Source organism: Vanacampus margaritifer, chromosome 1, assembly GCF_051991255.1.
Source record: "Vanacampus margaritifer isolate UIUO_Vmar chromosome 1, RoL_Vmar_1.0, whole genome shotgun sequence".
Lineage (NCBI taxonomy): Eukaryota > Metazoa > Chordata > Actinopteri > Syngnathiformes > Syngnathidae > Vanacampus > Vanacampus margaritifer.
Genome location: NC_135432.1, coordinates 64761293 through 64787927, shown reverse-complemented (window position 1 = coordinate 64787927; position 26635 = coordinate 64761293). Strand labels below are relative to the sequence as shown.

The 26635-nt window shown below is 42.4% G+C and overlaps 2 protein-coding genes, 1 pseudogene and 2 gene segments (V, D, J or C); 2 read left to right on the top strand and 3 right to left on the bottom strand.

Moving 5' to 3' along the window:
• Nucleotides 1-4: 4 nt before the first annotated feature.
• slc1a8b (solute carrier family 1 member 8b) lies at nt 5-9108 on the bottom strand. The gene is made up of 11 exons (XM_077561391.1): nt 8718-9108; nt 7071-7150; nt 6585-6800; nt 3958-4000; nt 3669-3882; nt 2417-2516; nt 1664-1897; nt 1383-1577; nt 1042-1176; nt 799-961; nt 5-573 (listed from the first exon to the last, which is right to left on the bottom strand). The coding sequence occupies exons 1-11, from the start codon at nt 8877-8879 to the stop codon at nt 427-429; spliced, it is 1689 nt and encodes a 562-aa protein (XP_077417517.1). The 5' UTR covers nt 8880-9108; the 3' UTR covers nt 5-426.
• Nucleotides 9109-12149: 3041 nt separating this feature from the next.
• Nucleotides 12150-12625, bottom strand: LOC144046000 (Ig kappa chain V region 3547 pseudogene; annotated as a pseudogene).
• A 3207-nt stretch (nt 12626-15832) lies between these two features.
• On the bottom strand, nt 15833-16840 carry LOC144048906 (Ig kappa chain V region 3547-like). The segment is given in 2 exon segments: nt 15833-16661; nt 16778-16840. Coding segments are annotated over 2 exon segments (363 nt in total).
• Nucleotides 16828-18918, top strand: LOC144045843 (Ig kappa chain b5 variant C region-like). The segment is given in 3 exon segments: nt 16828-16835; nt 17170-17253; nt 18522-18918. Coding segments are annotated over 3 exon segments (421 nt in total).
• Nucleotides 18919-19716: 798 nt separating this feature from the next.
• Nucleotides 19717-26115, top strand: LOC144048896 (receptor expression-enhancing protein 6). Of its 3 annotated transcripts, XR_013293447.1 has the most exons (7): nt 19717-19859; nt 19958-20080; nt 22659-22752; nt 23585-23723; nt 23998-24166; nt 24341-24452; nt 25719-26115. XR_013293447.1 is itself a non-coding variant. In XM_077561352.1 (6 exons), the coding sequence occupies exons 2-6, from the start codon at nt 19966-19968 to the stop codon at nt 25754-25756; spliced, it is 555 nt and encodes a 184-aa protein (XP_077417478.1). In that variant the 5' UTR covers nt 19717-19859; nt 19958-19965; the 3' UTR covers nt 25757-26115. The 3 variants fall into 3 exon arrangements, 2 of the variants coding, with proteins under 2 accessions (XP_077417478.1, XP_077417487.1); XM_077561352.1 differs by lacking the exon at nt 24341-24452; XM_077561361.1 differs by lacking the exon at nt 24341-24452 and having other exon boundaries at nt 23998-24188.
• Nucleotides 26116-26635: the final 520 nt, after the last annotated feature.

Here is a 26635-nt window from a genome sequence, read left to right as displayed (position 1 = left end):
CACAAAAAAAAGCTTTTGGTATAAAAAAAAAAAAAGACAGTTGATGATCTCGTGACTCAAGGAAAATGTTGCTATTTTAGGTGTCTATGGTTGAGGTTCTTTTGACAAGGTTACTTGTTAATTAGCTGCTGCTAGCTCAGCAAGCTGGATCATGTTAAGGCATTTGGATTGGAGTCTAAACCATCATTAGGACAGGCCTACTGCAGAAGTCTTTGAGTGACACACACTGTCACCTAATTGGCTGCAGAAGCTCATTGACGGAATTCATTCCGAGACGATGTATATCAAGTAGTGAAGGTTTTTGTATTGACTTGGCACTGGGAAAGAAACTGAAAAGTCTCATCCTGAGTTTATGACGGTTCCCTTTTTGTCTCCGGCGAGGTGTTTGGTCTGCGGAAGGCTGACTGTCCACCCTGAGAAAGCACCTCAAACTTGACACAGGTTGTAGCTGGCCATAGGTTTCTCCAGGATGTTGTCACCATCAACCTCAAATACAAAATCACAGCGGTGCGCGATCAGGGGCGCGTCGGACAGGGCCACGCTCTGGTTGCCCACAGAAATCACCGTGTCTCTCTGTTGGGAGAAAGCAAACGTTTGTTCTAAAACTCCGTTAAATCCCTGACCTTAACCCAAAACCTTTCAAATCCAACCACTGATTTAATTCTTGAATTCTTATGAGTAGTCAAGATTCCTCTCCCCTACCACAATTCTCTTCCCCAAATCCCAGCAAACTCAGAAACATGACCTTACCCTCACATAGTCAGAAACCTATGTTTGTGTCATACAATTTCTGCTTACCCGTTTTGATGATCCTCCATTATTCACAATGGTTGGCGTGAGAGTATCTGTAGCGACCGTAGCAGTAGCGGCGGCTTTTTCAAAGTCTTTCCTGCACACATGCGCCATGATACCAGCCGCCAAGGCGTCCCCGAGGACGTTTATCATCGTCCTGAAGCGATCGCTGTGAGCAAGGGAGGGACATTGACCTCAGTAGGATTGACAACATCTTGTTTTTTTAAAGTGCTTTGCAGTGGGACTCACAGAACCCAATCAATGGCCACAATCAGAGAGATGTCAGCAGGCGGTAACCCCACGGAGGTCAGGACGATCACCATGGTAACCAGACCAGCTTGAGGTATTCCAGCCGCGCCAATGCTCGCCGCTGTCGCCGTTATGCTAAGGTGAAACAAGCCGGGCTGTTAGAGTTGCGTCAAAAACAGACACTCCCCTACTTCCAATACTTGATGTACTTTTCTGATATTAAATTTACTTTTAAGACTTTTACACAAGTAATATACATAGTGACTTTAACTACTACTGCTGTTAAGATACTTGTATTCAAGTTTTGCTTTTATGTACTTCATACAAGACTGCCCGTATACCTAATGGTGACGAGCTGGCCGAAGTCCAAGTCGTACTCGTTGACTTGAGCTATGAAGATGGCCGCCACCGCCTCGTATAGAGCCGTTCCGTCCATGTTGATGGTGGCTCCCACTGGCAGCACGAACCGAGCAATCTGCCGGTCCACACCACAGTTCTCCAGCAGACACTTCATGGTGATTGGCAAAGTGGCCGAGCTGGAAGAACACAAAACGGATCTCGGGTCAACGTCGGGATGGGCGTGGGTGGAATCTGCTGAGAGTCACGCGTGGACTGCGCTCACCTTGAAGACGTGGCCAAGGCGATGACGAGAGCCTGCAGAAGGCCCCTGATGAAGAGGAATGGGTTTTTGCGTGTGAAGAAGTAGTAGAAGAGGGGCAGCAAGATGAGGCCGTGCACGAACAGGCCGGACAAGACCGTGATGAAGTACATGCCCAGCTTTTCTCCCAGGTGGGCCGGGTCATGCATGTCCAGGATTTTCCCTGCCACCAGGAACACAATGCCGAAGGGGAAGTACCTGCAGGACGCAATCATTACCAAAATTATTTCAAGAAAAGATCTTCCGTGAGTTTCTCAAAATAGATGGCAGGAATTTCGGCCCACTCTTTGTTGATGGAGGCGGCTTAGCTCAGGTGCTAGAGTGGTTGTCTCGCAACCCGATGGTCACGGGTTTGATCAAGAGACTTTGAGCAAGATACTGAACCCCATGATGAGGCCTCATCAGTAGGTAAAATTAGGAGATGGTGTTAAAGCGCTTTGAATAATGTAGTAAAAGCCCCATTTACCAATATTTTTTATAACCCTAAAGGACTTAAAACAGAAAAAGTTTGGTCTGATTTCACATCAAAGTATTTCTATATACTATACAGTATGTTAGCTTCGAAAGAGCTAATGGGAAGTTGCTTCCCTCCTATCACCCGTTAGCAAGGGCAGTTGAGGTATTGCTGAACTGCTGTGTGACATTTATTTTTAGATCTAATCTGCCTGTGCTCTGTGTTTATTTTTCTAGCGAGCATGTGTGTTAAGTGTTCCTCACCACATGGCCGCGTTAATGATCTTCATGACGCACTCATTGATGCACTGGCAAACATTGACCAGCGGCGCGCCACGTTCGCCCATCTTCCCCAGGAGCAGCCCTGAGAACACGCAGGAAAGATTTTTGACTTGTAGTACTCTTTTTATCCCTACCTATTGATAGATATTGTAACATTTTTAATACTTCATTTCATATATTAACCATTGTTACACATTATTAACATTTTAATTCTTCAGTATTAACCTTGTCGAAATGTTTTGTGTCCTGTGCAGAGCAAGTGGTGTTGATTTCGGTATAATCTGACCTTAAACTGCGACATACTATTTAGTCTAAAAAAGTTCCTTCTCAGCGTTTTGTGCGAAAACACATTTGAACACCCACACCTGACTCTGTTTTCAGAGAGTATGTTTTGTCTACAAATGAAAGAGAGGAGGTCTTTTAACTATAAGAAGCGATTCTACAGGCAGAAGAGCTACATTTGACGCTCTGAATCCCACCTGTTTAAGTGATGAATTAGAGGCTGTTATCTGTCCAGAGATCTCTGATTAAAAATCATTTTTGCAAAGGTGTATTTTTCTTACATTAAATCTATCTTCATTTTTGGAACACGCAAAGAGGACAAAATAATTTTATTCCTCTTTCACTATAAGCCCCCCTTACAAATTCTAAACCTTAAGCTTTAGACTCATTCCTTTAAAAAACAACAACCTCTAAGAGCGCATAACTTACTCCAATTCCTTTATTGCATTTTTAACCTAAATGCAAAAACCTCTAAACCCCACAAATACATAACGAAACCTTGGGAGACCTCTGGCTGTTCCCAAGAGCTCCTCCCATTTATTCAATACCCAACCGAACCACAAACCCTTTGTTTACCTCACCCCAAAATTCCAAAACCTGAACACTGATTTCATTCTTGAATGTTAAATCGCTAACTTATATAACCCTTGCCCTCTACAAATTCTAAATCTTGATCACTAAATCCCTTCCCCAAAACGAAAACCTCTTACTCTGAAAAGCTCAGAAACCAAACGTAAACTCCCCCAATTCCTAAACTTTACTCCTATTTTATCCACAAGAACGCCACCCTTTTATCCATCGCACGAGCTAAGTCCAAAATCTTGATGCCTGAATCCCCAAATCTAGAAACTGGCCTTTACCCCCACAAATTCTAAACTTTGGAGGGGGATCCCCCAAGAACTCCGCCCCTTTATCCTTAATCTTGGCCTAACCCCAAATCGGCTTGTCTTACCCATGGTGGCCGAGAAGATGACAATCCCCAGGACGTTCATGCCCTTGCTGGTACTGGGCACGATCTTGTAGTTGATGTCAGGTGCTGGGGTTATGTCGAGGAAGACCGGGTGGCCCAGGCGGGGATTGTGATAGTCCGGCATGACGTACACGTAGTTGGCTTGTGACTCCTTCGAGTTGGAGCTATGCACGATGGGCACTAGGTCTGTTCGGTACTGGGGAACCACAACACGGGAGTTAATGCGAAGATATTTCACACTCATTTTTTTAGAGATTTTGGATCCGCTTACCTGTTGGAAGGTTGCTTCAATTAGATTGGAAGGGATCATGTTCCTGTAAAAGACAAAATAAGGCTTTTTCATGTCTGTCATGAAATACGACAGCTGGAGCCTTTACCAGTTGACTTGGTCACTTAGGGCAACATAGGGGGGTACACCCTGAGGGGTTTACTCCGATTGAGGTGTGTATATGGACTATTTTCATTGGGTTTCATTCTAATCCGAATACAAGTGTTCCGCGTACACGTGGCTCTTGCGTAAGTCTCAAACAGTCCCTGAGGGATTTATACCACGTACGTCAGCAAAAGCGAAGCCCTTGTGGCCTTGTGTACACGCAAGAGTTTGCTTGGCCAAAGCCAGGCAGGCAGGGCAGACAAACACCAGGCTGTTAAATAATCAGATTTAACACGAGTGTATTCGTGGAGCTGTTACATGAATGGCTCTGTGCTTAAGCGCACTCATGGCGAGCGTAGAGAAAGTTAACAGCGGGATTAACAGTTTACCAGTAAGTGGCTTCCTATTTTTAGGCCACCAGTGACACTGCAACTATTTTACCCACCGTGATTTCAACGGTTCTGTGTTCAAATCTTGGTTCAGACTTTTCAGTGTGGAGTTCTGCCGGTGTTTGTTTAGGTTTGCTCCCAGTACTCGAGACTCTAAATTGTCCGTATGTCAGTATTGGGCGTACTAAGCTTCTCTCAGTCAATGTCAGAAGGAACAGGCCCAGCTCCCCCGTGAATGTAATGAAGGTTCGGTAGTATAGAAAATGAATAGATTGGTTGCATTTTGTGTGTTACGTGCTAGCCTTTGTCTGTATGACCTGCGATTGGCATTGCCAGGTAAGAGTGTACCCTGCATCTTGCCCTCAGTCAGTTGGGTTCGGGGCCAGATCACCCCTGCCCCTCTAATCACATGTAATGAAGGGCGGTAGAAAACGGTTGGATAACCCCCAGATGGCTTGCGACTTTTTATAGTGCGCTCTTGCGTCAGCACACGGGATCCAAATGATCCCTGGAGATTTAGCATCCTGATCCTGCACTGGAGGTAGTAAAAGGTAAAAATTGTGGATTACGTGTAATCTGTTCTCACAGGTTTCCCTCGCCCAGTAAAGCTGCACCTCCACTGAGATCAATGTTATAAAAGGTATCAAATGCCACAGTGCTGGCAGTAATGGGCTTTATAGGAAAGCAAGTGGCAAGATATTGATTTGTTATCCATCCATTCATTTTCTACAGGGCACATCCTTGTGGTCACAGTTGAGGTTCTCAGCGAATTTTGGGCAAGAGGCAAGAGGTGCGTCCTTGGACTGGTCACCAGGACAATCACAGACCACATATGGACAAACAACCGCTTGATGCTAAATGTAAACATCCGTCTTCCTTTCTTTCTTTTTTTATAATATGGCTAGCCAATTGCTGGGCAATCATTTCATGAAGCTCACTTGTTTGCATCTATAGACAATTAGACCAGAGGTACTGAAATGCAAATCTTTAAGGGCCACAAATAGTATTTTTCAATGAGGTTTTTCAAATGTGCATTTATCGAAGTCGTGAGTCCAACGCTAAATGTTGGATAAACGTTAGCTAAATGCTAGAGTCTTACTGGTCTTGTCGCAAGGACAACAGGCAACAAAAAAAAGACCATTAAGACTTGAGACGAATGTTTGCGAATTTGAACAAACCCTTCAACATTCGCAAGCGTTGCAACTGTCCACACCCCAGTCGGATATGGGCTTTAAGGCACCTAAATTACAAAGATAACCATATTTTCCTGGACCCGCAGGGGACAAAAGTTTGGGAGCTAAAAAGTGTTGTTGACATTTAACTGTTTCAATTTATATTTTAACTGTTTTGAATTTAGTTATACATGTGTAGAAATAGATATTACTATGTTAACTCAATCACCAGATGTATAAGGATGTGATAATGATTTATTTGAACTCTGTTTGAACTCTGTCCTCTCTCTTTCCGTAAGAAAGGAGTGGGCTAAAAGGTTTCTGTCGACTCATCTGAAGAGGATGTTTAAAATACTGTCAGCGTTTCTGGTCATCAGGTCATCCTGTCGTAAAATCTAATAGGGTTCAGAGGGCAAGAGCCTGGCCACATCAAAAACTCCAAAGTCGGGAAGTAACTAAGATATGGACTGTACCTGTTTTATATCACAACTCTGCTAAGGATTCAAAGGAGGGCGGGGGCAGGTCCCAATGTAAGACCTTTTGTATAAAGATGCTGAAGATTCACAATCCAACACACACTTGGAGCTTTTCACCAACTTTTGAGTGAGCTTGATTCTGTCTCTTTTAAAAGCTTTTAAAATAAAAACTTGCAAGGAACTTCTTCATCGATCTCATTTATGATTTATTTGAACACGCAATAGATTACAAACATTAATGTAATCTATCAGTGTCCACGCCTTTCTTAATGGCACCTTGACATTTGAGTGCCCCAATATTAGATTTTTGAGTTATGCGACATCACTTTTTGTTGCTTTGTTAGGAGTTGCTTACTTTGGCTTCAGTGATGTGATTTAAAAACTGTGCAGTTAAGGTACTGTAATGCTCTCGCATGTGAGCAGGGACAGCCACAGCCTTCAGTACCCTAAGCCTGTGTCTGACTTCCGGGTGTACACCAGGTGTTTACCTGATGAGGTCCAGCAGAGCATCGGCCGAAGTCATGACGGGCCCCGAGCTGGCGTGGTGGCTGTCCTTTTCGGTGCCCGTTCCCGGGTGGATGATGAGGACGAGCACGATGCCCACGATGACGGCGATGAAGGTCGTCCACAGGTAGTAAGTGATGGTCAGGACGCCCAGCCGGCCGCTGGCCTTCGTGTCCATGGCTGACAGACCAGACATAAGACTGGAGTGCAAAATGAGGAGGCGTGGGATTAGTCTCGTAACACTGCAATATTTTACAAATGTATTTTTTCTGGTAACCTGATGCAGGCAATGTTGTGTTATTAGAATAAGCAGCGGGCCAATAATAATAATTTCAATTTTAAAAATATATATATAAAAAAATAGACTAGACCTAAGACACCCCTGAACCTTGACTTCATTGTTAGGCTCCAGTCCAGATTGACTATGTGTTTTGTATCAGTAAGCCCACTCAGGGACAAGCATTTTGTACCTGGATGTGATGAGAGGCAGAATCAGCATCTTTAGCATCCTCATCAGCAGCTCCCCAGGGAAAGAGAAGTAGATCTTGGCCTGGTGATGGGGGGTGCATTGGAAATGAAACTTGAAAGCCCCCAAAAAATCTTTGTCTACTACAGTGACTACTTTCTAAAACTTTGTAAAAAGAAACTTCAGCGTCCTATCTCTGCATTAAATCAGATGACAACTGTTCTTCATCCAGTCAATCTATCAGTCTAATAGCTGTTTGTCTTTCATTTGTCCATTCATTCAATTGTCCATTTGTTGGTTGATCGAATTGTCAAGTCCAACTAGCAGAACCTCCACCCATCTGTCCATCTCACATCTATAGAACCACCCACTCATCCTTCATCCGTTTGTTCATCCTTCTGTCCAGTCATCCATCCATCCATTGATCCATCCTCTTGCCTGTTCATCCATCAGCCTTTGCCCCATCAATCCATCCATCTGTCCATGCAGTCATCCGTCTTATCTGCCTGTACAACCAAAATTTCCATCCATCCATCCATCAGTCGTCCGTCTGGCAGTCCAACCGCCCATCCACCCAACCATATCTCGACCCATCCATTTGCCGGTCCTTCCACCCTACAAACCGTCAGTGCACCCACCCATACATCAACCATTGGTCCAGCCTACCATCCAATGTGTCATCCTTCTAGCCGTCCGTCCTTGTGCCCATCATTCCTGCTATCCATCCATCTGTCCCTCTTTCTGATAGAAAGACTCACCTATGCTTCACCAGTTTGCCCATCCTATTATGCGCCCACCAGGTCATCCATCCTGCTGCCTATGCATCCACCAATGCTACGTTCAGCTGTCTCTGTCCTGCCATCCATCATTTATCTGCCTGTCCATTAAACCCATTATCTATCCACCCATCCCTCAACCGATTAATTAGTCCCTGGGCCTCTGCATCCACCGGTGGCGCCTTCCATCCATCTACCTCTCTAATTCCTTTTTTTTTTTCCTGGAGAGCTCAGTATTGTTCATGCGGTAATTTTACCGATTTGACATGTCATCATCATTGCTCTCCTTTTTTTTCTTTTTTTTTTGTATGTGGGTGATTATGTGTATGTGTGTGTATTCATTAGTTCACCTAAAACCTATTTTAAAAAGTTCCATACCGTTCACCTAAACCGAACACTTCCAGCCAGAGTCGTGAGGCCGCCAGGAAACCCGAGGAAGGACCAAAGAAAGGAAAGTGAAATCCAGCACCGACCAGATGCCACCAACCCGAGTCCTTCACCAACCCCAGAGACATCTCTCCTAGTCCGTCTCAGTCAAACATCGTCTCTGTCCGACCCGCCATCAAGTCAACATCCATCTGTCTTGTCTTTTATTCCAACTGTCCATTCATCCATCTGACATCCTCTATCTGCATGTTCCCCAATCAATCCATCCCTCTGTTCATCGGACTATCATCCATTCATGCACCTTTCATTCATCCATCTGTTTGTTCATCTAGCGGTTAGATGGCGGGTTGACAGGCTAGATTCTAACCTGTCAACCCGTCATCCATCCAAGTCACAGAAGTATACATATTGAAATCATGTACTTGCTATCATTTATTCATCAGTCCAACCCAGTCAAACCTCTCTGCCATCCATCCACCTGTCCGTACCTGTGTCGACAGGTTGAGTGACCTCAGGAGGAATCCCAGTACGCAGCCTGTCACCACGGCGAAGACGGACAGCGTCAGGAGGCCGTTCCTCTTGCAGTACTCCTTCACGTGTACGCTGATCTTCGGCGATATGTTTGGCAGCATTTTCTTCCACCACTTCATCCTGACCGACGGTCCCAGCAGGCCTGCCGCCCTCCCCACCCTACCCCCGGAGCAAGCGCAGGCACCCGAGTCGTGTGGCGAGTTGAGGTAGGCCACGTACTCTGCGAGATCAACCGGTCTGTACAATTCCTGTCTCGGTCTGGTCTCGTCGGTGGGGTGCTCATTCAGGTCTCTCAGAAGAGCGCAAGTGTTCCCGGAGTCCTTCCTGGTAAAGTCTCGCTGTATTGGATTATCCCGCTTCCACGCCAGCAGAGACTCCCCTCCCGCCTTTGCTTCGTTCACGCTTAAGAGGGCTCAAGACAAGGTGGTAGTACTGATTCCATTCATAGCTCATTAGGAGCCAATCACTAGCAACCTTCAGAGCTGTTCCATTTACAAAGAAACAGGCGAGCTGGCTCACTCCTTTGAGCTCGTACCTCAGCAACTTGAACTCGTTGATTGAAAAGTAACTCTCTACTTCAAAATGATTATTCAGTGGTACCTCGACATCATTTAGTACATAAACCAATGTGTTATATTCGTTGTTTAAAGGTTTATACCTACCACAACATCAATGCTAGTTTTATTAGCTCTTTTATGGTGTTTTGTATTGTGCGTTAGCATTAAGCTTGCTGACTTGTGTAAGGCAATGCTATTTGGTTTGGTTAAATACAAAATGGGCAATTCTCTGTTTGATATTGAGGCCCTGTTCGGACAGAAATGTGTTTCAGTGAATCGGCTAAGATTTTTTCCTGAGATGACGTGATTGTCCCAATTCTCGCGTGACTTTGCGCTAACGCCGCCAGAAACGACAAGACCTTGTCAAGATGTTCTATATCTTGGTGGTAACCTTCGATTTCGTGTGTCTCATTTCTTGCGCTCTTCCTAATGTACCGTCATTTTTGTGAGTACATTTACAACACATAGATTTCTTATTCTCGGTTTTTTGGTGAATTCCTGTGGCAGCGTTACAGCACCACTTCAGGCCTGGCATAAAAACTACACCATTTCAGCTTTTTTCTGTGGACATTTCTGAAAGGATTTCCGTGTTTATGGAAACCTTTTTAAAAACAAATTAAAAAAAAAAGATCAGCACTGTATCTGTGTGTTGGGGACGTCAAGTTTTACAGTAAACATCAACTGGGAGTGGCAATAAACAACTTGAACTGCCAAGCCACTCCCCGACGCAAACCCAATTAAGCCTTCCCACGTCACGACGACTCCGCTAACACTTTGACCTGACCGTCCTGAACTTGCCTCTGAACAATGTACACCAACGTCACTCTCCACCAATCCAATAACCTGTAATCCCCGTTGGGAACAATGTAACAACTGTAAATGTTGTGAGACAAAAAAAAAAAAAAGACTGAGTTCAAGCACAACATTTACTGTGACTCAGGAATGTGCTCACAGCGCCTCACTTTTTCCACATTTTGTTATATTACAGCATTCTTCCAAAATGTACCTGTATAATATATTTTGGAATAAGGGAGATTGTGAGGTGCTCGAGTAGTTGGGGGTTCGGAAAAGTGCCTCGCTCAATAGCACATCTGTAGTGCTATGAAAGGCAATTATTTATCAGGTTCATTTAAAAAAATATATATATATATATATTTTATGAATTTGAACGTCCCGTATATATTTTAAAAACCCACAGAGAATAGAGGAAAAATAGACTGGTAATAAAAGTACAGATGTACAAATATACAAAACAACATGCACAGTAGCACAGCAACAAAGTTTTGCAGTAGTCAACCCAGTCATGAACTACGCATTTCCACATATGTTGGAAGAGTAGAAAGAAGTATACATTTAACAGGTCCTACCCCTTTAATCTCTGTTGCACAATATTAATATTTTGTCAATTCAGTTTCATTCATTCCATGTCATGTTAATAACTCAAAACATTTGTTTCTCTTTTTTTACCCACATTGAAATCAATGAAAATACCATTAATTTGTTACAGTCTTCGACTCTTCTCCCTAAAAGCAACACGCGTAATGTACAGTCAGTTGAATGGCCCATGTGCCACTCCATTTGCTATACTCGCCTTGGCCACCTGGGGGCAGTTTAAGACAGACAGTTGGAGCTACTGTTGTGTTCAGTGAGACTCTAGGGTAGGGTTCACCAATTCCGGTCCTCGAGGTCCGGAGTCCTGCAGGTTTTAGATGTTTCCGCCCACTAGCACACCTGATTTTTATAATCAGCTCATCAAGATGCCTGATAACAATCATGATCTATATATCAGGTGTGTTGGTAGGCAGAAACCGGAATTGGTGAACCCTGACTCGAGGGCCTAGAGTAGACAGCTCATTAGTGCCTTAGGCTGGAAGGCAATAATGCATCGTTCTACGCAGAGGATGAAGAATATTGAATGTGAGCATTGTTATTTTTAATAATTTAAATTTAATAATAATAAAAAAAAATAATGCTTAAAGGGTAGATGCTATTTAGTGTTAGCATTAGGCCAGTGGTCCCCAACCTTTTTTTCACCACGGACCGGTTCATACATGTCCACAACTTTGGCGGACCGGCAACCCAGTGGGTTGGGGTTGGGGGGCTGCTTGGCTGTTCGTCGGCTGATTAATAAAAGGCTACAACAACAAACGCTTCACTAGTCCACAAAGTCCACTACCTGAACAAGGGTAACAAAATGCAACTGAGATAATTAGCATCTTGACATGTGTCAAGAGTCCGTCGTAAACAGAGAGCATCTGGTCACTTTTCAAAATAAAATATTTTTAAGCCTCGGCTAATCAATTGACCGGAAGTTCAGGAAGTTTTTTTTATTCTTTCAACTGTGCGGCCCGGTCCAAAGGTGCCCACGGCCCGGTACAGGCCCGTGGCCCGGTGGTTGGGGACCACTGCATTAGGCTAGCAGACTTAGCGGTTAAGTTATGAGTTGCTCTAACTACACATGGTGTAAATCTCTGTTTTATGCGTAGTTTGATAGTAAACTAATTGGGAGTGCTGATAAAAGAGTGAAGCATCTTTTTTTTTTTATAAAAAAAAATCAGTATTTGCCAAATGTTGCTTGCGATTGTGAAGTGAGTTAAGTTCACTGCCTCCATATCCGTGCTTGCATCTTGTCTGCTCAAGTCAAAGCAAAATTTCATCTGAACTTTTAAAATGTCAGGTTGATGTTTTTCTTTCTGCTTCAATGATTGAGTCTTGATGGCGGTTCTGCTTGATGATGACCAGTCATGCTCTTCATTCAGAGTCTTCCGCTTGCCACCTGCAGGCCACTTTCACTTCTCTCAAAGTCCAAGGAGGTTTTTGTACGCCTCTGAATCACCGTGTGTACCTGCCCCTGCCATGATAGCCGAGAGCGTAGTAATCGGCCTTGTCTTCTGCCTGGACGCCACTGATGGTCAAAGTGTAGTCGGAGCCGGATTGTGTGCCGCTGAATCGAGATGATGTGCCGGAGAAGCGACTGGATACAGTGTAGATGAGCAGTTTGGGAGCCTGTCCAGGTTTCACTTGGTACCAACTGAGATCAGCACCGATGTCTGAACTTCCCGTGGCGGTGATGGTCACCGTCCCGCCGAGAGAAACAGACTTGATTCTGTCTGTCTGCCTCAGAAACGCAACGGCAGAAGATCCTGAAATAAAATGAATGCAACACTGAGTGGAAAATCAAAAGCAGAACACTCAAAGTCCAATTATCATCACGATCATGTTTTTTTTTACTCCGATGGCAAGTTTCAAAGTGTCTCACCCGAAATCAGCAGAGCCGAAAGGACGAACGCGAGTGCGGGCGACCACATCATGACTCGGTTTGCTAGCGGAGTTTGTGTGAAAAGAGTGGTTTGGACTTTTGAAGAAGCGGCGGAGCAGCCATGCGCAGAAGCGAATGCAAATGAATCTGCGAGCACAGCTGTCTTTGTGAAAGCGAGAGGCCGCCGCTTCCTGTTTTTTGGACCTGTTGGACTCGTCCACATCAGTTTGAGGACATCAGTATCTGAATTGTTTTAGCAAAAAAAAAGACATTTTTAGTGCATGTGGGAATCTGTCACATCTTTTTTTTGTTTTTTATTTTTTTTGCTAGGAGTGGCCCCATAACCTGAAATTTTACGGGCACAAGACGGAAATTTTGTGACGCACACTGTAATTTTTCATTTTCACATTATTACTAATAAATTTCATTAAGTGTGGTGCAGAAGTTTGTCAGCAACAGAAAAAAAATCAAGAATATTTATTTTAAAAAAAGAAAAGAAATTTCATTCAGCAGTAAAATGCACCATTTAGGGGGTCAAACTTTTTTTTATCCTAATATTTTGAACAAAACAAAAAAAGGCTGAGTTCAAGCACAACATTTACTGTGACTCATGAATGTGCTCACAGCGCCTCACTTTTTCCACATTTTGTTATATTACAGCATTCTTCCAAAATGTACCTGTATAATATATTTTGGAATAAGGGAGATTGTGCGGTGCTCGAGTAGTATTTTTCAGGTTCATTTAAAAAAATAAAATAAAATGTTTTTATTAATTTGAACGTCCCGTATATATTTGAAAACCCCCCACAGAGAATAGAGGAAAAATAGACTGGTAATAAAAGTACAGATGTTGAAGACAAATATACAAAACATGCACAGCGACAAAAGCAGCAAAGTTTTGCAGTAGTCAACCCAGTCATGAACTACGCATTTCCACATATGTTGGAAGAGTAGGAAGAAGTATACTTTTAACAGGTCCTACCCCTTTAATCTCTGTTGCACAATATCAATATTTTGTCAATTTCATATTCATGTTACTATACTGGACACTATTTGACTGTGGACAATGGTGCTTTGAGATAAGAGTTTCATTCATTTCATCTCATGTTAATAACTCAAAACATTTGTTTCTCTTTTTTTCCCCACATTGAAATCAATGAAAATACCATTAATTTGTTACAGTCTTCGACTCTTCTCCCTAAAAGCAACACGCGTAATGTACAGTCAGTTGAATGGCCCATGTGCCACTCCATTTGCTATACTCGCCTTGGCCACCTGGGGGCAGTTTAAGACAGACAGTTGGAGCTACTGCTGTGTTCAGTGAGACCCTAGGGTAGGGTTCACCAATTCCGGTCCTCGAGGTCCGGAGTCCTGCAGGATTTAGATGTTTCCGCCCACTAGCACACCTGATTTTTATAATCAGCTCATCAAGATGCCTGATAACAATCATGATCTATATATCAGGTGTGTTGGTAGGCAGAAACCGGAATTGGTGAACCCTGACTCGAGGGCAGGGGTGGGCAAACTTTTTGACTTGCGGGCCACAATGGGTTTGAAATTTTGACAGATGGGCCGGACCAGGAGCATTTGGACCTCATAGCACAGTAAAAACACACAGATAAATGTACAACCCAATTTACTTATAGTGTGCACTTAGGACTGCGTTTTTCAAATGTGCAAAATCCACATATTTAAAACCGCTTTTCCAATAGCTTCATTTTTATTGTTTTAGCTCCACTTTTGCTGTGTTTTTATGCTTTGTAAAGTGACCTTGGGTGTTCTGAAAGGTGCTGTTTTTAAATGAAATGTATTATTATTATTATGATTATTATAAAATAGCCCTAATCCAGGTAGTACGTTTGCCTCAATGAATATGCAAGATGCGGCATTTACACACTATTTGGCAAAGTGGGAGGAGAAATGTAAATAGATTATAATAGCACATACACTGTGATCTGTCAAACCTGGTGACTGCATCTATTATTAATAGATTTCAATTCAAGGCGTAAAGTTAAAGATTTTTTTTCCATTGGCCCACCCATTTTTAACCCGGGCCCACAGTGCGTGTGACACATGCGGCTGCATGATAGCCGCTGCTGCCTGTCACGCGCTGAGGACAAAGCGCGTACATCCAATCCGTCTCTGACCACTTTTCCATCTCCGTGGGGGACGCATAGCACACGGTGTTTGTGCAGCAGCTCAAAAAGAAGCCAAAAGCCAACGAGGAAACGCCCCGGGGATGTATTCACCAATATCAACAGTCTCCTGCATGCGCGCTCCTCACCTCACCCATGACAACATGTAGAAAGACTATCTTCAGCTGTCAAAAGGATCAAAACACGCAACATTGCCACAATGTTGACTGATAGACTGAGCTCTTTGTCCCTGCTTTCTTTCAAAAAAGAATTGACCGATTCTCTGGACTATCAGGACATTATTGCTGTGTTTTGCACAAAACCCTGCCGTCTCCTGCTGTAAATGTCCAAATCCAGGAAGAATTGTATTTTATGAATCAGTTATCTTGAGTTAAGCTTACTGCCATTCTCCCGTTTATTTTAATAAATTGCAAACGTTGTTATGAATGTGCCCTGCGTATCTTTCTGCCCCCTTTCTGTGCGTGTGACCCCGACCCAGTGATCATATTTTCCGGGTGTGTAGAAGTTACACAGCAGTGACTCTGGTGTAAAACATAATCTGCATAGGAGTCTGAGGGAAGTGGATCCCAACACCAGTCATCCACTGCTCGTACTGCTGCAGCTGGAGAGCGCGTTCTCCAGTTGCACCCGTCACTCACAGCAGTCCTTCACTTTACGTGAGACTGCGCCAGCGATTTTATTTTCTGCGCCCTCGTAATTAAAGAAGCGAAATAACGCCATAAAAAGTGTGTGTTAAGAGCGCAACTTAATTGCAGTCCTTGGGTACCCGCGGTAAAGCACTATTAGGGACGTGAAGGGAATTATTTTTTTTGCATATTTTCTCTGGCCCACCCATTTTTCCTCAGGCCCACCCACAATAAAAATCCTGGCGCCACCTGTTGGTGAAACGCGGGCACTGCAGGGACAAAATTAAATTAATGATTTTGAATTTTTTTCTAGCCTTATAGGATAAGTTCGGCGGGCCGGATTGAAAAGCATAACGGGCCGTATTTGGCCCGCAGGCCGGAGTTTGCCCATGTCTGCTCTAGGGCCTAGAGTAGACATCTCATTAGTGCCTTAGGCTGGAAGGCAATAATGCGTCGTTCTACGCAGAGGATGAAGAATATTGAATGTGAGCATTGTTATTTTTAATAATTTAAATTTAATAATAATAATAAAAAAATAATGCTTAAAGGGTAGATGCTATTTAGTGTTAGCATTAGGCTAGCAGATTTAGCAGTTAAGTTATGAGTTTTTCTAAATACACATGGTGTAAATCTCTGTTTTATGCTTAGTTTAATAGTAAACTAATTGGGAGTGCTGATAAAAGAGTGAAGTATCTTTTTTTTTTTTTTTTTAAATCAGTATTTGCCAAATGTTGCTTGCGATTGTGAAGTGAGTTAAGTTCACTGCCTCCATATCCGTGCTTGCATCTTGTCTGCTCAAGTCAAAGCAAAATTTCATCTGAACTTTTAAAATGTCAGGTTGATGTTTTTCTTTCTGCTTCAGTGATTGAGTCTTGATGGCGGTTCTGCTTGATGATGACCAGTCATGCTCTTCATTCAGAGTCTTCCGCTTGCCACCTGCAGGCCACTTTCACTTCTCTCAAAGTCCATGGAGGTTTTTGTACGCCTCTGAATCACCGTGTGTTCGTGCCGCTGCCATGCAAGCCGAGAGCGTAGTAATCGGCCTTGTCTTCTGCCTGGACGCCACTGATGGTCAAAGTGTAGTCGGAGCCGGATTGTGTGCCGCTGAATCGAGATGGTGTGCCGGAGAAGCGACTGTCTACCCAGTAGATGAGCAGTTTGGGAGCCTGTCCAGGTTTCACTTGGTACCAACTGAGATCAGTACCGATGTCTGAACTTCCCGTGGCGGTGATGGTCACCGTCCCGCCGAGAGAAACAGACTTGATTCTGTCCGTCTGCCTCAGAAACTCAACGGCAGAAGATCCTGAAATAAAATGAATGCAACACTGAGTGGAAAATCAAAAGCAGAACACTCAAAGTCCAATTATCATCACGATCATGTTTTTTTTTACTCCGATGGCAAGTTTCAAAGTGTCTCACCCGAAATCAGCAGAGCCGAAAGGACGAACGCGAGTGCGGGCGACCACATCATGACTCGGTTTGCTAGCGGAGTTTGTGTGAAAAGAGTGGTTTGGACTTTTGAAGAAGCGGCGGAGCAGCCATGCGCAGAAGCGAATGCAAATGAATCTGCGAGCACAGCTGTCTTTGTGAAAGCGAGAGGCCGCCGCTTCCTGTTTTTTGGACCTGTTGGACTCGTCCACATCAGTTTGAGGACATCAGTATCTGAATTGTTTTAGCAAAAAAAAAGACATTTTTAGTGCATGTGGGAATCTGTCACATCTGTACGCACTGGGGACGGATCCCAAAAGGCTGACTTGACCGTACACATTTGAGTAAAGAAGTGGCGTAAGTGGATCGTTGTGCGCTGACAGTCCACAAGGTTTTTGTACAACCGTTTCACCGCTTTGCTTCACTGTGGTACAGTTTCGGCGGAGGAACCAAACTCGTCCTTGGCTGTAAGTAATAGACTTTTTATCACTATTTACCATGTTGTTTTGCGCCACAAATAATTCATGATCTTTCTTCTGTTCTCTATTTCAAATTTTACAAACATCAATCAACCAATTCATATTATTCCGATGCCAAAACGTTCTGCTGATTCGGGACATCCATCCTTCTGTTTTTCCACACTTCTCAGTTGTTTACATTGGACACAAATCTTCAGTGCTGACAAAAAAAATCTCTGAAGAAATTCATCAAAAAAAAAAAATCAACATTTCTCAACCCGTTCATGCTTTAGCGTATTCAACGTTAAATATTCTGCTCATACGCAACATTCCATCCACTGTTTTACACTTTCTTGAAATGTCCACCCTTTCCATTATTTAAAAAAAACAAGCCAAAAAAAAACTGAATAGACATTTAACAAATCTTGAAATCTTAATTTTTCAAGTCAACAAACACTAGTGTAAACATGAATGTGACGATTCCAGAACTCTCCCAAAAATTTCAATCATTTATAATTTTTCAAAATTTTTCTTATGTTACAGCCTTCAGCCTATAGCCTATGCGAAGTACCTAAACAAACAAATAAAATGTTAGCTTAATTAGTTGCCACCATAAAATGGCAAAAATACCCAGACACATCTTGAATATGAGCTAAATATCCAAATCCACTTACTGATAAACTTACATTTGTCAACAATTGTCAATGTCTTATAGGAAGCAAAAAATGTTACATTTCTTGAATAAGTGCTAGAAACCCAAATCATATATGCTAATATTTGATGATAATGGCTTGTCTTCACTTTTTGGCTGTGTGCTTGTTATCGCAGGCTACCCTAACACTATCCTGCTAACATTAGCTAGCTTTCTTTCCAAGTTAGTAACTTGCCACTATTTTGTGAAACTAAATTTTAATATTTGGCTGAGCACATTGCCACAACTAGCATTAGCTAGCTAACATTAGCCAGCTTTTTGACATTATGTACCATCAATATTGTCATTTCTTTTAGAAAACAAAACACGCCCAGATGATTCTTGAGTAAGAGCTAAAAACCCAGAATTAGATGCTAACGGCTACTCCCCAAAGTTTGGCTATGCAGAGAATACAACATGATGTTCATTATAATATCTTTCATTTGTTTAGCTGCATTTTGTCTTGTGAGAAGCTAACAATAAAGTGTGTTCTAGATGATTGACATGACATGACCCAAACCATGACCTAAGTGCCATTGAAAGTGTGTGCAATTGAAAAAACTGGTCTTGTTCTGTCCTGTCACAGCGGGTGAAGTACGTCGGCCCACCTTGACCGTCTTCCCCCCTTCCAAAGAGCAGCTGCAAACAGGCAATGCCATAGCCGTGTGCATGGCCAAAGGGGGCTTCCCGGCCTGGAATCTGGGCTGGAAGGTGGACGGCAACCCCGCGACCTCGGGGGTGACACACAACCCTCAAGGAGAGGAGAGTGGGGACGGCCTTTACAGCTGGACCAGCACCTTGAGCCTCCCAGCCGACCAGTGGAGCAAGGCCCGATCGGTGAGCTGCGCGGCCAGCCTAGACGGGCACAACCCCGTCACAGAAACCCTGCCGGACCTGGGACGGTGCTTGGAGTAGAGCCTGAACCCGAGCCAACGTTGCAACATTGAAGCATTGTGAAATAAAATGTATGAGTATCGCCATCAGTCTGTGTAGCAGATGCTTATTGGATAAGGGAAGCAAATTGGGTAATCCCTCATGAGGATACATACGAGCACACATTATTGTGACATGTAGCCAACATATAGTTTGCGCTAGAACAAAGCAAAATAAAAAAATTATTGTGACACATACTGTTTGCAAATGACAAATGAATCATTTTGTGGTCATATAATAATATGACCTAGTTAACTCTTTAATAGTAAACACATAACTACATAAAAAGAAAAGTATAATCACCACATATAATAAAGTTTAATTACATTAGTTCAATTCTAAAACATATTTTGGTCTTGGGGAAAAGACAGTAAATAATAATAAACAAATTAATAATGTAATATTGATTTACAATGTAAGGCGTAACAATATGGTTTACGTTGTTGAAATAAGAACAATGATCACAACTACACGTTAATGGGGAGAAAACAGAATCCATTTTCTTAACCGCTTGTCCTCACAAGGGTCGCTGGCGCCTATCCCAGCTGGCTTCGGGCAGTAGGCGGGGCACACCCTGAACTGGTTGCCAGCCAATCGCAGGCCAGCAAATATGACTTGTCAAATTAATTATACCATAAAAGGTATAACGTTGATGGTTGAGTTGGATAAATTATGATTTGTCACCTGTTTATCTTGAAAACATAACAAAACTCTAAAAAAAAAAATAAAAAATCGTATCCATCTATCTATCTATTTTTTTAAATCAATTATTTTATTTGGACTCCAAGATCCGTTTTTTTTTTCTTCACCTGTCACCATGAACGTTACTCGCGTCCCTGATTGGCCAGCTAGCGTCACTCAACTCCTCCCCCTGCCTTGCAAGCCTCTTGATTGGCCAGCTGGCGTCCTCTATCCCCTACCCCCGCCCCCATCACGACTCTACTCCAGCTGCCGTTCTAAACCTCTTTTCAGGGGCAATTTATCTATAAAGGTGAGGAAAACAAAGGTCTTTTTTCACGCCGAACCCTCCCAGTCGCCGTTTTTTTGTGTCATTTGTCAACCCCCCGCTTGTTTTCCGTCGCTTTCCAGGCTCGAGAATGAGTCAGTTCAAGGAGCGCTTTGTGACTTTGCTCCATGAGAAGAACTTTGTCACCGACCAGCTGGCAACGGTGGAGCAAAAAACGGGAATCAAGAGAGAATATATCGTCTTGGGTACGTCCGTACACTCGGTTGAACCCATCTCCTTTTTCATAGTCGAAATCAAAGGAACAAAAATGATTGACCGTAACGTTTAAAAAACAAATACGTCTTCTTCGACATCAAGCTAGCAAGTTTTCATGCGCTAGCTGTGATGACGTCACTCGACACGCATTTGCACATTCGGGACTTTTCTGCAAGCTTTCGCTTCCCCTTCCCTTAGAGACGCAGGTGCTAAAAGTTTTGACTTTACACTCTGTACTCAAGTTGAGGTACAGATGCTCGTGTAGGAAATGATTAGTAAGATGAGAAGTACTGATTGAACTTCAATTATATAAGCTGCTGGTGGTTCTGGTTAACAAAAACGGCTGGTTCTCTCAAACAGAAGGTGCTATGCTTTAAACAATAAAACTATACTGATACTTATTTCTGAAATAACACATTTGATGTAAAATGGCCTTCAAATAATGTTATTATATGGTATTATTGATAATGATATTCATTCATGTGAAGACAATGATCAGGTCAAAGGGGAAGTCGACACCCAAAACTTTTGGGGGGACAATAATATGTTCTATGCAGCCCCACTAGTCTAAACACGTTATTCTGGTTAACTTTGCGTTCGTGGAATATGAGTTAAGCAGCAAAATCCAGCCGTTTTTATCCATCTCAGGGGGCGGCCATTTTGCCACTTGCTGAGTAAAGATGACATAACAGTTTCTCAAAGGTCTCAGGAAATAACCAATCACAGCTCAGCTTCGGAAAACAGGTGAGCTCTGATTGGTCGTTGCCTGAGCTCTGAGCAACTGTGATGTCATCTACACTCGACAGCAAGTGGCAAAATGGCCGCCCCCTGAGATGGATAAAAACGGCTGGATTTTGCTTCATAACTCTTAATCCACAAATGTAATATTAATCAGAATGTTTAGACTAGTGAGGTCACATATAACATAATTATTGTCAAGAAATGTTTAAGATTCACTTTCACATTAAACAAGGATACAAGGATATACATTTTTCCCGTTCTTAAACTAGCTACACATTCATTATTGCTGTTAAATGAACCCCCACCCTCAGCTGCTCCCACGAGTATTTATATCACCCCCCAAAATACATCCAAACTTGGATGGGATTTCACTGGAGGAGGCTGTCAATTCAGCGGTTGCCCCCAGGATGGCACTCGAATGCATAACGTTGGCATTGCTTCCTAATTGCTAAACACAGAAATCGAACCGAGTCCAACCGTGTCACGGCAAAACAATCAACCGGAATGTGAACAAAGTTATTCATTTGTCATGCATTTCCCCCACTACAGCTATTCATTTGCCAACAAGCAAGTATAAAGTGACATCACTGACTGCTGTACCGGATTGCGGGTATCGTTCTGACAAAGTTGCCAAATTTTCAAGAAGAGCTGGCGCTTTTGGTCTTAACTGTCGAAAGCTACTCTTTCAGTTTCAGTTGAAGCCCATTGACACCTGCACCTTTGCTTACACCTGTGCAAAGTACATGCAAATTTTATGCAAATCATCTCACATTTAACTAGGGATGAAATGTTTTAACTGTACTAAGCCTGTGTAACATTTTCAGATTTTTTTTTAAAAATTTGTATATTCTTTTGTCTTTTTTTTATTTGGATTTTGGTTTTAGTGTTTGGATTTTTTTTCTGTTTGGATTTTTTCCCAAATTGTTTTATGTTTAAGTTGTCAAATAATTTGTATTATCTCATAATAGCTTTTGTGTTTTTTTTTGTCTATTTTTTTTATTTTTCGGTCAATATTATTTTTTTTGCTAGGAGTGGCCCCATAACCTGAAATTTTACGGGCACCAGACGAAAATTTTGTGACGCACAATGTCATTTTTTATTTTCACATTATTACTAATAAATTTCATTAAGTGTGGTGCAGAAGTTTGTCAGCAACAGAAAAAAAAATCAAGAATATTTATTTAAAAAAAAGAAAATTCATTCAGCAGTAAAATGCACCATTTAGGGGGTCAAACTTTGTTTATCCTAATATTTTTAATTTGTTTAAATATTTTTTTTTCTGATGGTGTTTATTATTATTTGTCTTTTTTTTCATCTACTATGTTTGCATTGAAACAAAATATATTTATCTCGTTTTTCTCCTTTATATATTTCCATCTTATCACTTCGGTTTCATATTTGCAAATCTTTTCTTTACAGAACATCACGTGCGCTTTCAGGGTTTGTCTCTTTGGGGTTTTGAAGCAGTTTTTTCAGTTCAAGCTTCTGGTGGCAGCATCTAGTTATGATTCACAACCAAAATGAGATGCAAGGACACTTCACGCGCCATCGTTCTGCTCCACCACTTTGTATCCCATCCCCCTCGGCGTCCCCATTATCTGCAAGTCAAATATTTACATTTTGCGGGCAATGTGATGATTCATGTTTCAGCTTAGAGCCACTGACCAAGTTTCAGGCCGGCTTTTGATTCTCACTGTTTGCGCTCCTCCTCATCCTGCTGCTTGCATCCTGCTGGCGACATGTCGGCGTGTCAGTCAAATCGCAGATTAACATTTGCCACCCACTCACTTCCTGTGTGAAACTCGTGCTCTGCTTTGCCCTGTGCAGGTGCCCTGGGTCTAGTCGGAGTCTATCTCCTCTTCGGGTACGGAGCGTCGTTGCTATGCAACCTCATCGGCTTCGTCTATCCGGCCTATTTCTCGTATGTATCGGCCTCAAGCATGTATTTGCTTGGCTACATGCCATAACACCAAGTTGTCTATTTGCAGCAAATGTTATGATAAAGAAGGTGGTGCTAATGTTTTATTTCATTCTTCTTCTTTTTTTTTGTCTCTACCTGACATGCTGATATTTTTTCCTATTAAATTCATATTCTAGTTTTGTTTTCTAATATTTTCTTATTTTGTTCTAATATTTCAGTATTATAATATTTTTGTTTTTTACTGGTTTTAATCTTCTTTTCCTACTTTTAATTTTTTCTTCTAATTGTCTTTTTGTCCATCCATGTTTAGTTTTTTAATTTTTTTTTTACCTTTGTCACATTTGTGTGCAGATGTTGTGGGTCGACCCTAATTAATTGTCCTTCATTTGAGGAGAAACTGATTAAAAATGTTGTATTTCACTTCATAAATGGTTACCATTAAAATGCATTTGTACAAATAAGTCCTAAGTCCTAAAAATGGATGCTTAGAGTTATGTCAATAAACGCGCCCTCAGCTTTTATTTATAAGTATTTTTCACATATGTTTTTAAAAATTATTTGTATATTATTTGTGGAAATGCTAATAAAAATATGTAAAAATACAAATAGGCCTTACTTCTAACAATAGATACTTGAGTGAATAAACACCTTCAGCCACTATTTGAAAAATTACAGTATTAGGAATATTGTCATGTATATTTTAAGTTATAGCATTTATTTTTGGACATATATGAATGTGCATTTGTAGAAATACATACCTTTCTTCTAATAGCAGAATAATAGACATGAGTGATTTGCGTCTGGGGTGACTTGAAGTGATCTTCTTTTGTAGTATCAAAGCCATTGAGAGCACGGTGAAGGAAGACGACACGCAGTGGCTCACCTACTGGGTGGTGTACGGACTCTTCAGCATCGTGGAGGCCTTCTCCGACATCTTCCTCTTCTGGTTCCCCTTTTACTACGCTGGGAAGGTACGCCTGTCTTCCCGGGTGCACAGCATCCTCTTGTGGACATTGCATGCAATGGCAGCATCATTTCAATCTCGATACAGCTGCTGTTATCCTCACAGCTTGTCTTGGCGCTTTTTAGCGTTCCTGTCCGTCGTGCGGGTTTACAAATGATTGCATTTCTCAAAATGCTTTTGTGGTTACCACGGTACTTTTACTGAGGCTTGGTTACAAATAAGCCACCTTGACTTTAGAATTGATGGTTTGCGATGAACGACGTCTCCCCACTGGCCCGCAGTGCATCTTCCTCATCTGGTGTATGGCTCCCATCACGTGGAACGGCGCCGACATCCTGTACAAGCGCGTCATCCGGCCCTTTTTCTTGAAACACCAGGCCGCCATGGACGGCGTGGTGAGCGACCTGAGCGCCAAGGCCAAGAGCGTGTCGGAGAGCGTCACGCAGGAGGGTGAGATACCCACAGTGTACATGCAAGTACCACCACATTTTATAAAGACGGCATGCCGGTGCGCGCAGCTGCCTTCTCTCCTGCATGCGTAACACGGCAAGCATCACCGCGCCCGCTCATCCGCCACATTCACGCTTCCTAACGAATCCTTTTTGCAATGCTTGGAAACGATAGGCGCCATGGCAGGAAGTGATTGACTATCACCAACTTGGCTTAAAACGATGACAAAAACGTGGGTTTGGGGTTGCGCCACCAGGCGTACCCCAACAGGATCTTTGCGATTTATGTAAGAAAATCCACATTCGTTGCATGTTCCACATGTTGTGAATAGTTGTACAGGGAAGGTTGCAGGACTGTATACAGGTAGGTTGCCTTCTTTTTAAAAGGGACAGACTGGGAGCCAAACTTTGGCCAGGGGTTTGTGGAAGGCATTTTCTCACAGGTACTGTCATTTCCCACAAATAACATCTCATGGATTATTGTATTGCAAAAAATAATCCAAACTTGACTGGCAGTATTAAACAAGAATCTAAGTTAAAAACTAGGGATGTTCGACACCATTTTGCACCTTTTTTTTTTTTTTGACCAATGCCGTTACTCAACTCTTTAGTCACCGATACCAGATACTGATATTACTAATACATATAACCCCCCCCCCCCCCCCCACACACACACACACACACAAAAAGACAATAAATTTTAAAGAAATACCAATAAATCCCGAAAAGTATTTTTTCTTAAAATTGCATGAAATTAATGGCAATTTTCTATATGTCTAATTTCTAGTTCCTGATTGTAAAACCGCCACTAGAGGGCGGCCGACACTTGTATCGGCCGCCGCCACGCGCACCGATACCTTAAATTACGGCTGGCATCGGCACCAATACCTGGTATTTTTCACATTACATAGATCAGGGGTCACCACTTTGGGTCCTCGAGGGCCCTTATCCTGCATGGTTTAGATGCTTCCCGAGCAAGCTCTGCAGAAGCTTGATAACAATCCTGATCGTTTCAATCAGGTGTGTTGGAGGAGGACGTCTTCAACGGGGATCTCCGAATCCGATCCTCGAAAGCCCTTATCCAGCTTGGATCCATGTCTCCCTCCTCCAACACGCCTGAATCCGATAACCAGGATCTTTATCTGGCTTCTGCAGAGCTTAGCGACGATTTGATTCAGGTGTGTTAAAAGAGTGGAACATGGAAACCAGGCTGGATAGGGGCCCTTGAGGACTGGACTTGGAGACCCCTACTCTAAAACATGCAGGATAAGGGGCCCTTGAGTTGGTGACCCCAGTCATACAAGGTAGTATTGATTTGAGATGAGGGAATACTTTTTGTTTTATTTTTTGATTTGTGGGTTTCGTCATGATAGACCCGACCAAAATATATAAGTGAAAGGAGAGCAAAATATTTTTTTGTTCTGGTTGCGTGCATCTGAGCCTGCTTCTTCTCTCAATGGCTGGTTTGGCGTACCACTGCATTTCTAAATTAGTCTTTTGAAGAAGAAGAAACATTATATTAAACAAAATGTTTGTTTTTCTTTTGTCTTCAGCTGTTAATCGGGCTCTCAACCACAACAAGGACCAGTAAGGAGCTTGGGAACACTAGATTGCGTGAGAATGGGTGAAAGAGTATGAATGTAATGTATGTGTTTTTGTTTGCCCAAACGGGAAAAAAAAAAAAAAACTTTACTACCATGGGTACGATTAGCACAAATCATGACAATGTGGGACACAAATCACCAGGTTGAAACACTCCTGGAAGATATTATGCATTACTGAGCCTTTTCAGTCTGAAAACGAAATCATGTGATACAAATGATGCCATGTTTGTGTTTCTCTTAAAAGCACGACTTTTAAAAAAAAAACAACAACAAAACAAACAAAGTTTTTTCCCATATGTCATCTTATAACGAAGACACAATAAATTGGAAATGTGATCAACTGTCAGCCACATCTCACTCTGCATTTTGTTCGCCTCCGGTGACAAAAATAAGCACGCTTGCTAACATTGGCTTAGCTTGTCACTTTCCCTCTGGTCTTAATGCCGCAGTATTTCATGCCACCGTCTTTGCTTTGCTTGCGTTCAGGGTGTTGGAAAATGACCAGAAAAAAATGTCATCTTGTTCAGTTTGGATGTATTTTTTTTGTACATTGCCAGATTTAAAAAAAAAAAAATGTAGACGTCATTCTGGTTACATCATCAATAGACTGTTGAGCCTGTTCCAGAACCAAAACTGTGGTTGGGGGGGAAATAATCTTGTCGCTTTGTGATTTTGCAAAAAATTGCAGCGATTAAGCCACCCAAAGTTTTGAAACAAAGCTTTTTTATGGACGGATGAGACTGAAATGAACCTTGGCCAAAGTATGGAGAAAAATTGGATCTGTTTATGATCCAAAACACACAAGCATGTCATGGCTTGGCTCTCTTTCAGATTTTTTTTCCGTGTGTGTGTTTAGTATTTGAACT

Coding starts and splice junctions, on each gene's coding strand:
- slc1a8b (XM_077561391.1), bottom strand. CDS start 8,879: ATGAAGTGGTGGAAGAAAATGCTGCCAAACATATCGCCGAAGATCAGC. Junction 6,801..7,070: donor CTGCCTCTCATCACATCCAG/GTACAAAATGCT, acceptor TTTGCACTCCAG/TCTTATGTCTGGTCTGTCAG. Junction 3,883..3,957: donor TTGAAGCAACCTTCCAACAG/GTAAGCGGATCC, acceptor GTGGTTCCCCAG/TACCGAACAGACCTAGTGCC.
- LOC144048896 (XM_077561352.1), top strand. CDS start 19,966: ATGAGTCAGTTCAAGGAGCGCTTTGTGACTTTGCTCCATGAGAAGAAC. Junction 22,753..23,584: donor GTCTATCCGGCCTATTTCTC/GTATGTATCGGC, acceptor CTTCTTTTGTAG/TATCAAAGCCATTGAGAGCA. Junction 24,167..25,718: donor GGAGAGCGTCACGCAGGAGG/GTGAGATACCCA, acceptor TTTTGTCTTCAG/CTGTTAATCGGGCTCTCAAC.